Raw genomic sequence first — 13,884 nt, forward strand, 5'->3', positions numbered from 1 at the left:
TTTATTATAAACAGCCACTTGTACAACTTATGAAGTTTACTTAAATAGGGCTTTAATAATAAATTAAAATGATATCAATAAATAATGGATTGAAAGATATATACGTGATAAATTATGCGTGTAAATACAGCACGTAAGCTTCTGTAACGCTGTGATAAAGTCCCGTCTGAATCAGTACATAAAATGACAGACGTCGAGCGATAAGAATTGTAACTCAAATGCCGTTTAGAAAACCTATCCCTGTCCGAGTAGGGCTTTAGTTATTGTTAAATTGTATGTTTAATGATTTCAATTAATTAGACATGCTTTTTTATGACTAAAGTTTTTTTTGACCATTGAAACAGAAAAATGAAATCCAGAAAAATTAAAACGGAGAGTTATAAAATGGAATTTGTGAAAAAAACAAAATGGATTTCATCTGGCCCTGCCTGTTGGACAGATGTGTTTTTGTTCTCCTTGAGCATAATTTGAGGTCAGCTTGGGAAGTGTCTTTCGTGTGAATGAATTAACCCGCTATCAAATCACTTCGGTGTGCCAGTGCACATACACTGGAGGGTGAATTATTGGCAGTTGAAATCATTCACTATTTTATTTATTCAGACATTCTGTAACACAGGCTTGTTTTAAAAATATGTTTTCATTTAGACTTAGTGAAACTTATTACTGAGTGAGTCTCCATTACTGTCTGGTCTTTATCCTGTTGAAATTACCCTCAGAGTCTGAGACTTCTTGTGTCTTGGGTGAGGTTCAGTGATGAATACACTTTTAATTACAATGAGTGCTTCTTCTACAGACATCAGGCATCCTGAGGAGCTCTCCTTACTGCGCAAACCCCGCGACCCCAAGAAGAAGAAGAAAAAGCTGGAGGAGGCAGAGGAGGAGGCACTGGAGCTGGAAGGACCGCTGCTCACTCCTGGATCAGGTACGTCTCACATGTCCGTCATGTCGTTGGACTCTGAGAATGTTACTGCAGTGATCTCTCTGTCACGTCAGACACGAGGAGACCTAAATAACGACTCGCTCTATGAGGTTTACTTTAGGAAATAGTTGTTTTGTTCCAAAACCTCGTGAGCTGCCTACATACACCACATCATGGAACATAATAAGTCATTGGTTTTCAATCCTAGTCCTGAAGTCCAGCCGCACTGCACATTCTGTATGTCTTGCACCTTATTTAACACACTTGATTCAGATCATCATATTTTTTGGAGAGAGCTCCATGAACTAAGTGGCTGCGTCCGAAACCTGAAAAACGGCACGTCCGCATCTAATGATCGTCTCAAACCCTGAGATACCTTCATCTGATCGATTTTTGAAGGAAGCACAGATGTATCACACAGTTCTTTGTGTTCGATTCTCTAATATCTGAGCTAAAAAATAAACTGGTGTCTGAAAGTTGTACTTCCACATTTATGCTTTTGTTGTCATTTTTAATGAGAAATTAGTATTGTAGCCAAGTCTGTCCAAAATCCGTTTTGTGAGGTACCTTCTTATGCAAACTCTGCCTGCAAAGTCAGTTTTATTTTTCCAAACATCTGTGTTTTTCCTTTATTTTTCTGGATTCTGTTTTAATGGTTCATTTTATTTTTATAATCAAAAAGTATGTCTACACAATTGAATTAATACAACTGACAATTAAATAGTTTGAATTTTATGCCTTAATTTGGTTACCATTGTTTTTGAAAAATTAATATGGGTAGACAAAAAAAAAAAAAAAAAAAAAATAGAATTATGATTTCCGCAACAAATTCCGTCCCCATTGTATCCTAGAGATGTGCAAATGTGCAGTGTTGTGTTCCCTAAAACAGGATTGAAAACAACAGTCATAAGTGGCCAAGCATCTCAACCTAAATGATTTTTATTGAGTTTGACATTAGCATAATAATAATAACACTCCTCTCTTCAACAAGCCACACAACTTGAGGCATCGTTCATATCTGTACCACACACGGTGCAGGTGGGGTTACATGCTGAAGTACTTGGGATTTGAGGTTAGTTCGAATCGCAAACCCAAGATATGAGCAATAGAAAGTGATGGTTGACTTAAGCAGCTCTGATCGTCGTGTCACAGTGCGTTGCTTGTTTGCAGCGTTGACAGTGTTTGATGGTTTGGAACCCGTGAAGTTCCATAATGGTGCGTGTGGTTGAAGAGCAGGAAAACAAAAGGGTTATGTTGAAATAGTGCTGAAATGAGAAATGTGTGGGTTGAGCTCAGCGTATCATTTGCAGGCCTGCTGCTCTCGCTCTAACTTCGGAGCGTGAATGGTTTAGATTCCGCACATATTTGGTCACTCTGCCATTTTGAAACAGAGCAGTCAGCTACATCGCTGAGTACCCCACACATGATGCGCTAAAATCCATTTAAGATGCACAGAGGACAGACTCCATCTCATCAGGTCTACATGAATAGGGTCTATTGTCCCAGGGCCCCAGCGCAATGCATCCCCCATGCAAACTCAAAGCGCTTGTGCAGCTTGACTATGTCTTGGATCTGTTCTCCACTTGTTTCTTCATTACTACCATGTGACCTTACGCTGACCCTCATTAAATTAGTGCAGGAGTCCCGATGTTTAGGGGCTATAAAGACTCTGGTTTTTATTGCACAAAGGCTCTTTTAGGAAGGAGAAAACGGAACGGGAGCTGCCATGAGCCATTCTGGCCCACAACAGGAAATGAGCCGAAGACCCACCGCTTGATTCCCTCTCAGAGGGACTTAAGGCTGCGATAAGAATTGCTTTGATAACGGCATGAGCAGGGCACAAGCTCCACCCACTAGTATTTTTGTTCATTTCCCCTTCCTCTACGGATTTTCAACCGACACAATCTGCTCTGGAAGTAGAGGTCTTCATTTGTGTTCTGTATCTGAACTTTCTCCAGTGCTACTGATGGTCACTTTTACACAAATAGGGTAAAAATCGGTGTCCCATATACCAGTCAGTTTAGAATAATATTATTCCAATAATATTAAGCAGCGATTCATCATATTAGAATGATTTCTGAAGGATCGTGTGACACTGAAGACTGGAGTAATGATGCTGAAAATTCAGCAATAAATTACACTTTACTATATATTCACATAGAAAACAGCTGTTTTACATTGTAATAATATTTCACAATTTTTACTTTGTTTTTGATCAAATAAATGCAGCCTTGCTGAGCATCTTTCTTTCTTTTTTTGAGATTTTAGTTCTTCTCTTTTTGAAACTGTTGTTACGTCTAATGTCTTGTCTCATTTTGCATGTTAACACTTTCCTTTCCTCTAAGCTGTTAATCTCTTTAATATATCCTTTCATTCCCCCTCTTTCTCTCTTTGTTTTTTTCTTTTCTACATTTCCTCCCATTCCTCAAGCCTCTGAGATACTATACATTGGACCGGTAAAAGGTAAGGTTCACTGTTTTTCTGACTTCCTGCATTGCTTCCTTCACCTCCTCTCACCACAGCTGGAGCAGTCACATGACCACTGCAGAAATCCCTGGCTCTGGTCACCTGACTCTCTGCTTCAGTGACACCTCAGCTGATGAGGGTCATGAGATGAGCTTTGCCCAAACAGTGCATTCCCTTACATTTGCTAATCGGTCCACAGTTTGGCTTGTTTAAATGGTCTCACTTTGTCCTAAAATCTATATGATATTAGAGATAAAAGAATGAAAGGTCAGGTCAAGGAGCTACACTAAACAGTAGGGATGCTCAGGTCAGGATTTTTCAGCAAATATAATGATAATGATATTGATTATTCAAGCTTTTATCAGGAGCTCGTCATAATTGGTTATAAAAACAAACAGCTTACACAGTATTACCCATATTAGGCTGCATTGGAACATGGCTGTTCCCTGTGGAGCTTTAATGAGGAAAACACCCTCATGTGAGAAGAGAGTGGAGGAGAGCATGTGTTTGAACTGAACTTGTGTCACTTTTAATGCAGTTTGATCAGGAGCATTCCTACTACATTTTATTTCATTGGAGCATTTGGAAGGAGATACCAGTGCTTGCAAGGCAACAAAATATATTGGTAAAGTCAAATGATAGAAAAGCTGTAAAGCCAAATACACTGGGAGATTGATAGTAAACGCAAGAAAGAACACTCAGTATGCAAATCGGATTGGACACCTAAAGCCGCCGCCACATTAGACTTTGAGCATTTGAAATGCCTGCGGACACCTCAACGGTCACATGATGTCACACCCTGTGGCGTCTTTTTAAAAAACATATAACATGTAATTCATCCAAAATGTATCTAATTTACTGCAATTCTGCAGATCTTTAAAGTTTGCATTATTTTAATTCTGCTAAGAGTTCACGGCGATCTTGCTAAGTTGACCAAATTTGAACTTTGGAATGCAACGAAATTTGCATGAGCTTGCGTCTCCGGTCTCCCACATTGGCATGTGTATGAATGGAAGCCAGTGGAATGAAAAGTGCAGTGTGACTGGCCCTTAAACCCGGGACACACCAAGCCGCTGATCGGCCGTCGGGAAACATCGGTCCATTTTTAAGCATCAGCCGACAAAGTTTTTCTGGTGTGTTCTGCACCGATGGCTCTAGTCGGACGCCGTTGGGGTTTTTTAGGCTGATTTTGCACGTAGAATTAGCATCGGGCGAGAGAGAGAACAGTTTAACCCTTAAATGCATGAATGTTTCGCCAATCATTCTTACATATACATGTCTTTAGCGACCTGGATCTATATCTAACACGGATGGATCTCCACCTGTCGCGATAATATAAAACTCATTAGAATAACCATTACAGAAGAATAAAATAAAGCAGATTTTGTTACCTTTTTGAGCTTGAAGGGTTCATTTTGAGCAGATGTTTTATGCCACCATCACTGTCCTCGTCAGAGCTCATTTCCCAGTACATTCAGCCAATGATAGTTTTGAGAATATGTTTGAGATTGCAGATATGAGCCCATTTCATCATTTTCTACATCTTCAAAATCAATATTTTGATCGCTGATAGTTTCACCAGATCCTCCATCAAGTGACAGTGACGCTCATATTTGATTGCGTTCAGTACTTGCTCTGCAGTAAATCGCTGAGCAATTTCATGTTTTGCCTATTCTTTCGTTTTCTGTCTGAATGAAACGTCACTTCATCATTGAGTATCAGACATTACAACCTTGTGGAATAAAGGTGAATTGCGCTTATTCCATCATCAAAAATTCAATTATTGTTGTGCAGAAAAATAATATACGTATACTGATACACACCTTGGGTCATAAGTGACCCTATACAATTTTTACAAAAAATGAATAGGAAAATAGGCATTCTTTTATAATTTTATGATTTATAATGAATTGATTGAGGAATACTAAGAAGGCTGATGTCTAACTTTGGAGCCGAGTGGAATATAGATGTTTCAAAACGCTGCTTTGTTTACGGTTTGTGTATCTGCAGCCTGCAGTGCCGGTCTCCCTTTCTAAATTCAGAAAATTATGAAGAACTAAAAAAAGCTTTATAAGACACTGCTGCCTTGCAAACACCGTAATTATCTAATTGCTTAGCAAAACAGTTTGACATTTGGTATAAGAACGAGTGAACACTTCACACTCAATTGTTTTGTACGTGCCCACAGACAGTGCTGAAGCATCAGTGTGGTGTTTGTTTGTGGATTGGGAGTTATTTTAGCATTCCTAAACAGAGTCGAGTAAACATCCTAACGCTGCTGATAGGCAGGTTTCCTCAGTTCCCAATGGGAGTGGAAACCCCTATAGTGACCTTCCTCCGAGTTTCTGAGAAAGGCTGTGAGCCCTCCCACCAGCCCTCTCTCTTTTCTCATGACCTCTACCACCCCACAAGCACTTCCTGTCCCTCTACATGACTCTGGCCCCCCACTGCCACATAAGTGGTTTTGCTTGAACGCTTCTTTCTTACTCACTCTGTGATCGGTGACTTGAGCGTTTAGAGAAGAATGTGTTGTGTAACTGTGATTTGTCTGATTTATGAGAGTAAACAAGTTTAAAAAGTTGAGGAATGATTGTGTCTTCCCATAAAATTGCATCTTTGCACAGTTAGTTTATTTTTGCATTGCATTATTGCTCACACAACCTGATTTTGGAGATAATGTCTAAGGTCAGGTGTTCTGTGTGGGCTGCCAGTTTAAAATTATTCATATATATATTTGAAATTTGCTGAATTTACATTTCTTTTAAAAAAAAATTCACATTTCATTTTCACATTTTTCTTTTTAAATGTAATGCGTTCATTTGGAAATGGAAAAATAAAGGTGTTTTATTGATCCCATGGCTTAGATGATAGTTCTGCTTCGCAGAAAGTCCCATCTAGAAATAAATTAGCAGTTTATGAGGCATATCTCAATTGATTGGCATTTTAAGTTATCAAATGTGTTAATTGATTAATACAGTAAAAGGCTTTCTGATATGCTCATGCTTTTAACTTCCTAGTGTTTTGTAGTGTTTACAAACCTTTTCTTGCCCATTTTTAATGCTCAGGAATTTTGATTATACATAAACTGACAAATCTCACAGATAAACAGTGCAACTCCTTCAGCTGTGATTATATTCACAATATACCACGGCCTCTTCTACCTTTGTGCTATTATATAAGGTTGCTGCATAGTAAGCATATATTAAGGACACTTACACTCATTAAAGCTTTGTTTTATTAATCTTGTTGATTTAAGTGTCATCGTTCCAACTCTATCAATATAAATTAAGGTTATAGTTGGTCTCTATGGGTGCTTATACACAGTAGCTGGTGAACAGCCGATACAATATCAATATTTGCACCGCTAGAATACTGCATTGACCAACGAACATCCAGAAGTCTCCATTTAATAACCAACTGGATCTGTGCAATTTGAGGGTTTTATGCAGATACTGTAGGCATTGACTGGAGGCCAGAACCGAGTGTTTAAAGAATGATGCTGCACTAATGTCCTGAATGTGATGATGATAATAACAGCTGTAATGGTGCACTGAGACCCAGCTGAATGCTCGGCTCCTGATTCACTGGGTTCATAGAGATGTCAGTCACCTCGCGGACCCCTCATGCTGCTGGTTGTGCTGGCTGCCTTGTGTGCACTCGCAAAGTTGACTTCTGTGTTTTAGTGTGTTCTGCATGCTGCCTTGATCAGAAATGTGCAGTCATGTGAATGATTGTGTGAAGAACAGTTTCATGTGTTGAGTTGATTTTCAGTCATTGGATTTGGTTACACACATCTGGCTAGGAGTGGGCGGTATGACAAAATCTTAGTCTTAAATAATTATTGTGGTAACAATAGTTGTTTTCACAAAAAACAAATTGTTTTGTTTTATAATGACCATTATTAAATGACCATTTAATCTCATTTAATATTATAATCTGCAATTCTTTATCTTCTTATTCAGAAAATAATGATAAATAAGAAACAAGAAATTAGGCAAACCAAAAAATAATATTATTTATAACACATGACATCAGTGTAGAAATATTATAAAGGACTTGAGTTGAAAACAAAACGCTCAAAATGGCAATATGAAGCCAATATATGCATATTTTTTTTTATATAAATGGACCATTTTCACAGACTGATGATACGTTTCCACTGTTATTGTAAATCTACACTATAAACCCGAATAAGCTGGCAAAACTCAAAAATGTTGATGCAGTCAGTTAAGAAATTTAAAGTTAAAGTAAGCAGAACTGGCAGATTTTTTTGTACATTTTAATTGTTCTTAACTTGAAATGTTCGAGTACACTAATTCATACATTTAACTTAAAATTATCATGTAACCTCAATGTAATTATTTTTATCAGAGTAAACGTGGCTAGCTATAACAAGCTAATTCAGAAAATGCTAATTTGCTAACATGTTAACAATAGCATTAGGGCTGGGTAAACAATATCGATTTCTTGATTTTAATCGATTCTCATTTTTACGAACCGATATCGATTCTTAAATCCCAAGAATCTATTAGTCTAGTCTGTTTTCAGTTGATGAATGAACAGAACGTAGCAAAACTCCCATCCAATAAATTGCAATAATCTTTGTGCTTTGTTACTTTTGATATGAAGCAGTCTCAGATTTCAAATGACATCCATCTTATGAGATTTAAAAAATAAGTACCATTTTGGCGCTGTTTATTGTGGCGTGACAGATCGCTGTAGCGCCTCAGTTAAAGAGAAGCGGCAGCACGGAGCGAATGTGAACATCCTCTCCTCCGCTTTAATACCAGTTACAGCGCGAAATAAACATGACTAAACATCTGAAGGTATGTTAAAATATACAGTACAGCTTAACGAAATCCATTTTTTTCCTCTAGAAAATTTGCCATGTACTGTAACTGATATACTACATGATATACTAAATCGATATCAAATTGAATCGAAATTGTAATCGAATCGAATCAGAAGCATGTGAATAGAAATCGAATCGAATCGTGAAAATTGTCAATACCCAGCCCTAAATAGCATGGTATAGCACTTACTGAATGAGTGCAGAAATATAAAGAAAACTTAACTGCTCTCAAACAAAGCCACATGCACCACTTGTCACCATGATGGTAACAACAAAACATTAATCACATTATATAACACTTAATTTTAGCATTTACTCTCCCTTTTGAGTGCCATGAGCAAAGCTTGCTGGGAAATAGAAATCCCAGCCCAGCTTCAGTTAAACTTAAGTTTGTCTAAAATAAAAGAAATAAGTTCATAAAACTCAAAACAATGAAACAGTTCAGTTTACTTAAAACATATCAGTTCTGTGAACTTGAAAGAAAAAGAAAGTTATAAATACTCATAACAGTTAATTTAACTGTACTAATTTAAGTTTGTCCTACTCAAACCAATTAATTATTTTGAGTGTTAGGGTTTACAGTGTAGCTTTTTTCTATTTTTATTTTAATAATATACATTTGTAACACTGTATTTTGTATTATATTACTTTGGCATTAAATTACAGAAAACTAGTTAACGCTGTGAGAGATTCTAATACAATGGCTGAGGGAGTGACGACAAATTTTATCTTTCTCTCTTCTGACCAAAGTAATCAATCTCTCAATAAGTCATAAACTGTTGTTTTTTTTTGTTTGCTATTGAAGCAAACGCGAAGGTGTTAGCTGTTTGTAGTTTCCGTTCATTACTAAAGAAGTTTACACACAACTATGATGACTTCCCCTGTCACCCTGGAAATTTCCCCGGTGAAGCTGCAACTTCACAAACTACCTGCATTTACACCATGTTTACAAAATTAAATCGCTCTCTACTGGTTGGCACATATTCAGTTGTTGTATGATATAAATGTCATTCCGCCCAGCCCTCCGTCTAGCTTTTCATGAGAATTGGGTGCCACCCGTTTTAGGCGTTCACTGATGGCCGTGTTTAATTTCAGGGAGCATCTATTCTAGTCCTGGACTTTACAGCAAGACCATGACACCTACCTATGACTCTCGGGACGGCAGCCCTCTGTCCCCCACCTCAGCATGGTTTGGAGACAGTCCGCTGTCCGAAGGCAATCCCGGCATCCTCGCTGTCAGCCAGCCCATCACCTCACCAGACATTGTGGTCAAGATGTACAAACCACAGTCCCTCCTGGACAAGGCCAAGATCAACCAGGGGTAAGTTGGGACAGATCAGATCTGTGAAGACTCTGTGATTGAGGAAGGCTTTCATTTGTGTTCCTCTGAATGTCTTTGTGAAGGTGGCTGGACTCCTCCAGATCACTGATGGAGCAGGATGTGAAGGAGAACGAGGTTCTTCTGCTCCGGTTCAAGTATCACAGCTTCTTTGACCTCAACCCAAAGGTCAGTGTGTTCTGCGCTTTAGCACACACATAGTGCATGTTTGAAAACTCAACATTGTTATCATGCTTATTTCAGTGTAATGCCAGTAACATGACACTGACTGTCTAATTGCCTATTATAGAACCACAATAAAGATGTCTGTGGGAAGCGTTTAAAGTAAAAGCTTTTAATTAGTCATGTTTAGTCATGTTTCATTATTACTATAAACCTCTAACACTATGCATTAAACTTTGTCTTGTGCTACACATCTGTGATCCAGACATGAATGATTCTTCAAATCAGAGCTGTATCATTTTTTTTTTTTTTTTTTACAATACCAGTGCCAAATTGATTTTTTTAAAATGGTACCGGTGCCTAAACAATGCTTAAAAAAATGCCACAAAACAACAGTGGATGACATTAAAGAACAGCTTTTTTTATTGAACAAAAAAAGAATAAAATAAAATTCTTTAAATTGAACAATATATTAAAAGTTTAAAGTAGGCTATACATACACTATATTGCCAAAAGTATTGGGACACCCCTCCAGATCATTGAATTCAGGTGTTCCAATCACTTCCATGGCCACAGGTGTATAAAATCAAGCACCTAGGCATGCAGACTGCTTCTACAACCATTTGTGAAAGAATGGGTCGCTCTCAGGAGCTCAGTGAATTCAAGCGTGGTACCGTGATAGGTTGCCACCTGTGCAATAAGTCCATTCGTGAAATTTCCTCACTACTAAATATTCCACAGTCAACTGTTAGTGGTGTCATAACAAAGTGGAAGCAATTGGGAACAACAGCCATGAAGTGGTAGGCCACATAAAATCACAGAGCGGGGTCAGCACATGCTGAGGCACACAGTGGCCTTCAGATTAGCTCAAGAACAGTGCGTAGAGAGCTTCATGGAATGGGTTTCCATGGCCGAGCAGCTGCATCCAAGCCTTACATCACCAAGTGCAATGCAAAGCGTCGGATGCAGTGGTGTAAAGCATGCCGCCACTGGACTCTGGAGCAGTGGAGACGTGTTCTCTGGAGTGACCAATCACGCTTCTCTGTCTGGCAATCCGATGGACGAGTCTGGGTTTGACGGTTGCCAGGAGAACGGTACTTGCCTGACTGCATTGTGCCAAGTGTAAAGTTTAGTGGAGGGGGGATTATGGTGTGGGGTTGTTTTTCAGGGGTTGGGCTTGACCCCTTAGTTCCAGTGAAAGGAACTCTTAATGCTTCAGCATACCAAGACATTTTGGACAATTTCATGCTCCCAACTTTGTGGGAACAGTTTGGGGATGGCCCCTTCCTGTTCCAACATGACTGCGCACCAGTGCACAAAGCAAGGTCCATAAAGACATGGATGAGCGAGTTTGGTGTGGAGGAACTTGACTGGCCTGCACAGAGTCCTGACCTCAACCCGACAGAACACCTTTGGGAAGAATTAGAGCGGAGACTGTGAGCCAGGCCTTCTCACCAACATCACTGCCTGACCTCACAAATGCGCTTCTAGAAGAATGGTCAAAAATTCCCATAAACACACTCCTAAACCTTGTGGAAAGCCTTCCCAGAAGAGTTGAGGCTGTTATAGCTGCAAAGGGTGGGCCAACTCTATATTAAACCCTACGGATTAAGAATGGGATGTCATTAAAGTTCATGTGCGCATAAAGGCAGGCGTCCCAAAACTTTTGGCAATATAGTGTAAATGTGTAAATATAAGTAAATACAAAACACAACAAATTTACATAACAAATTCACAATAAAACCTAACCCAACTACAATAATTGAACACTAAATAACAGTTACAGTAGTCGGTATTCTTGGTATGCTACAAACCAGCTTCAAATTTCAGCAATTCTTTTGCAGAAATATGACCATATTTTCTTTCTCTAGCAAAATATGACACCTCTCCTGACTTATTGCATGTCCTACACAAGACGACCAATAATTTTAGAAAACATCATCTTATTATTTCCATGGCGACGCTTCATGCTTGTCACGTGACACACCGCAGCCACAATAGTGCTGTATGACAGATTTTATTTAGTTTTTCCTTTTCACAAAATTGTTAACTCTCATCAACTACCTGATATTCTAATTCTCAAACACATGTGAATGTGTTTTGTCATTTAAAAACCTTTATAATGATCACGTTAGCTGATCTATAGTGCGCGATTGGCGCCGACATGTTAGTTTGCACCGCAATTCAGAGAATTGTATCTGTCGGATTTACATCACGTAAATTCATCCACTGATAGTGAGTGACCGGTGAACTGAGAGAAGAGTAGAGTTAACTACAGTTACCAGTACAATGTTCATCTGAAATGAATAAAACACGTAGACAAATTATAATTGAAAGGATTATTAATGCAGCTTCCATAGACATCAGTGTGTATTTAACAAACTATAAATATTTTTTTTGCTAGTACTTATGTGTATTTAAATGTCTGAAACCTAAAATAAACATTATGTGGTTGACATGTGCTGACTGAGCGTACTTAAATGGCTAGTTCGCCCAAAAATGAAAATTCTGTCATTAATTACTCATCCTCATGTCATTCCAAACCCATAAAACTCTCATTCAGTTTCATAACATGAATGAAGATACTTTTAATGAAATCTGAGAGATTTCAATTAGTCTATTCACCCAAAACATTCATAAAGAGATTATAAAATAAATCCATATGAATTGAGTGCTTTAATCCAAGTCTTCAGAAGAGACATGATCACTTTACATGATGAACAGATTTAATTTAGGCTCTTACTCACATATATGTGCTGTTGTGTTTCTTGAATAGAGCATGTGATAAGGTGTTTTTAACGTTCTCCTGACCCCTGCAGTATGATGCCATCAGGGTGAACCAGCTCTATGAACAGGCCAAGTGGGCCATCTTACTGGAGGAAATCGAATGCACCGAGGAAGAGATGATGATGTTCGCCGCCCTGCAGGTACGTGCACGTCAGAGCCATGGCAGAATTTATGTGAACGCACCGTCTGTTAGGATTGCTGTGTAAGCCCAGCGTTTGACAGTCTGCAGTCTTCACTCAGGTCCTCTTGCGCTGTTAATGAATTGGATGGGCTCTGTGCCTGACTGCGTAGCATCTGCAATGTGCAAACGTTTGGCTGCCACATTTGTACAGTGCTGCGTTTGTTTTCACTGGCCCTTTGGCCAACGATGACCCTGCTATTTCAGACCCTCATAAATGTTGAGTGACAACACCTCAGGACGCCTCACTGTCTTCACATCATGTAAATATAGAGTGGGCGTCTGTTATGGGGAGGTGGGACATGCAAGACCACCCAGAGTCTCCAGCAGCCTGATGTACTAAGGAGGTGTTGGTTACTCCAGCAGGGGTTTCTGGAGATGTATCGGTGGTGTCGACTTTCTCTGTTTATGTACTGAGAGTTTAAATTAGTCAGGTCTGTCCCTCCCCATCAGTCCGCACCACGTTGTGTCAGTGGATATGAGACTGGCTTTGCCTCTGATCCGTGTCTCTGGGTAGAAGAGCTCGTCAACATCAGACATCAGCAAGTCTAAGTTTAGATAACATTACAGCGAGTCTGTTAACTGTTGAGAGAAATCGGTATGTCATTGACTTACTAACCACTCTCATCCGAGCAGAGAAATGACATGAAAATGCCTTCCGGCCTCCATTTTGAAAGAGGATCCGTCATCAGTATACGTTTGCAAGTATCAGTGGAATGTGCTTCTGTAGTCCAGCTGTTCACTGTAGTACCATGGGGATCGTTTGACAGCTAATTTTAATTAGAAGAATGAAGTCACAGGCTTTATCTCATGCAGGAAATAAAGTGAAGTTGATTCACCTTCAAAAAATGTTGTTTGTTCATCTCAGGAGGACAAAGCAGGATAATTATCATTAACTAAAACTAATAAAAACATTTCTGTTAATTGAAATGAAGCTGAAATAAAATAAAATATAAATATTAGTTATAATATGTTAGTTCGCTTCATTTAATAGTTATAAAATTAAACTAAAATGAGAAATGTTGCCTTGGCATTAAACTGAAATAAGCACTAAAATTATTAGCTGGAAATAAATAAAAACTAAAACTAAAACTGAAATAAAAATAGATTAAAACCTAAGTATTGTTTAAAAAACAAAAAACAAACAAAAAAAAACTAATAAAATGACAAAAGCACATAAT

At 38.6% G+C, this 13,884-nt stretch overlaps 1 protein-coding gene across 50 annotated transcripts in view; it reads left to right on the forward strand.

Annotated features, from left to right (window-relative positions):
- fermt2 (FERM domain containing kindlin 2) overlaps nt 1-13,884 on the forward strand; it is a 55,650-nt gene that overhangs the window by 27,974 nt on the left and 13,792 nt on the right. For 49 of the 50 annotated variants that reach the window (XR_007925763.1, XR_007925767.1, XR_007925769.1 and 46 more), the window contains exons 4-8: nt 794-922; nt 3,350-3,382; nt 9,333-9,558; nt 9,642-9,744; nt 12,558-12,665. Coding sequence is in view for 1 of the 50 variants with exons in the window: in XM_051866916.1 (XP_051722876.1) it covers nt 794-922; nt 9,333-9,558; nt 9,642-9,744; nt 12,558-12,665 (566 nt within the window). In the remaining 49 variants the exon portion in view is untranslated. The remainder of the gene's footprint in view (nt 1-793; nt 923-3,349; nt 3,383-9,332; nt 9,559-9,641; nt 9,745-12,557; nt 12,666-13,884) is intronic. The other variant, XM_051866916.1, reaches the window with a different exon arrangement.

The sequence above is a fragment of the Ctenopharyngodon idella genome, chromosome 17 (assembly GCF_019924925.1).
Source record: "Ctenopharyngodon idella isolate HZGC_01 chromosome 17, HZGC01, whole genome shotgun sequence".
NCBI lineage: Eukaryota > Metazoa > Chordata > Actinopteri > Cypriniformes > Xenocyprididae > Ctenopharyngodon > Ctenopharyngodon idella.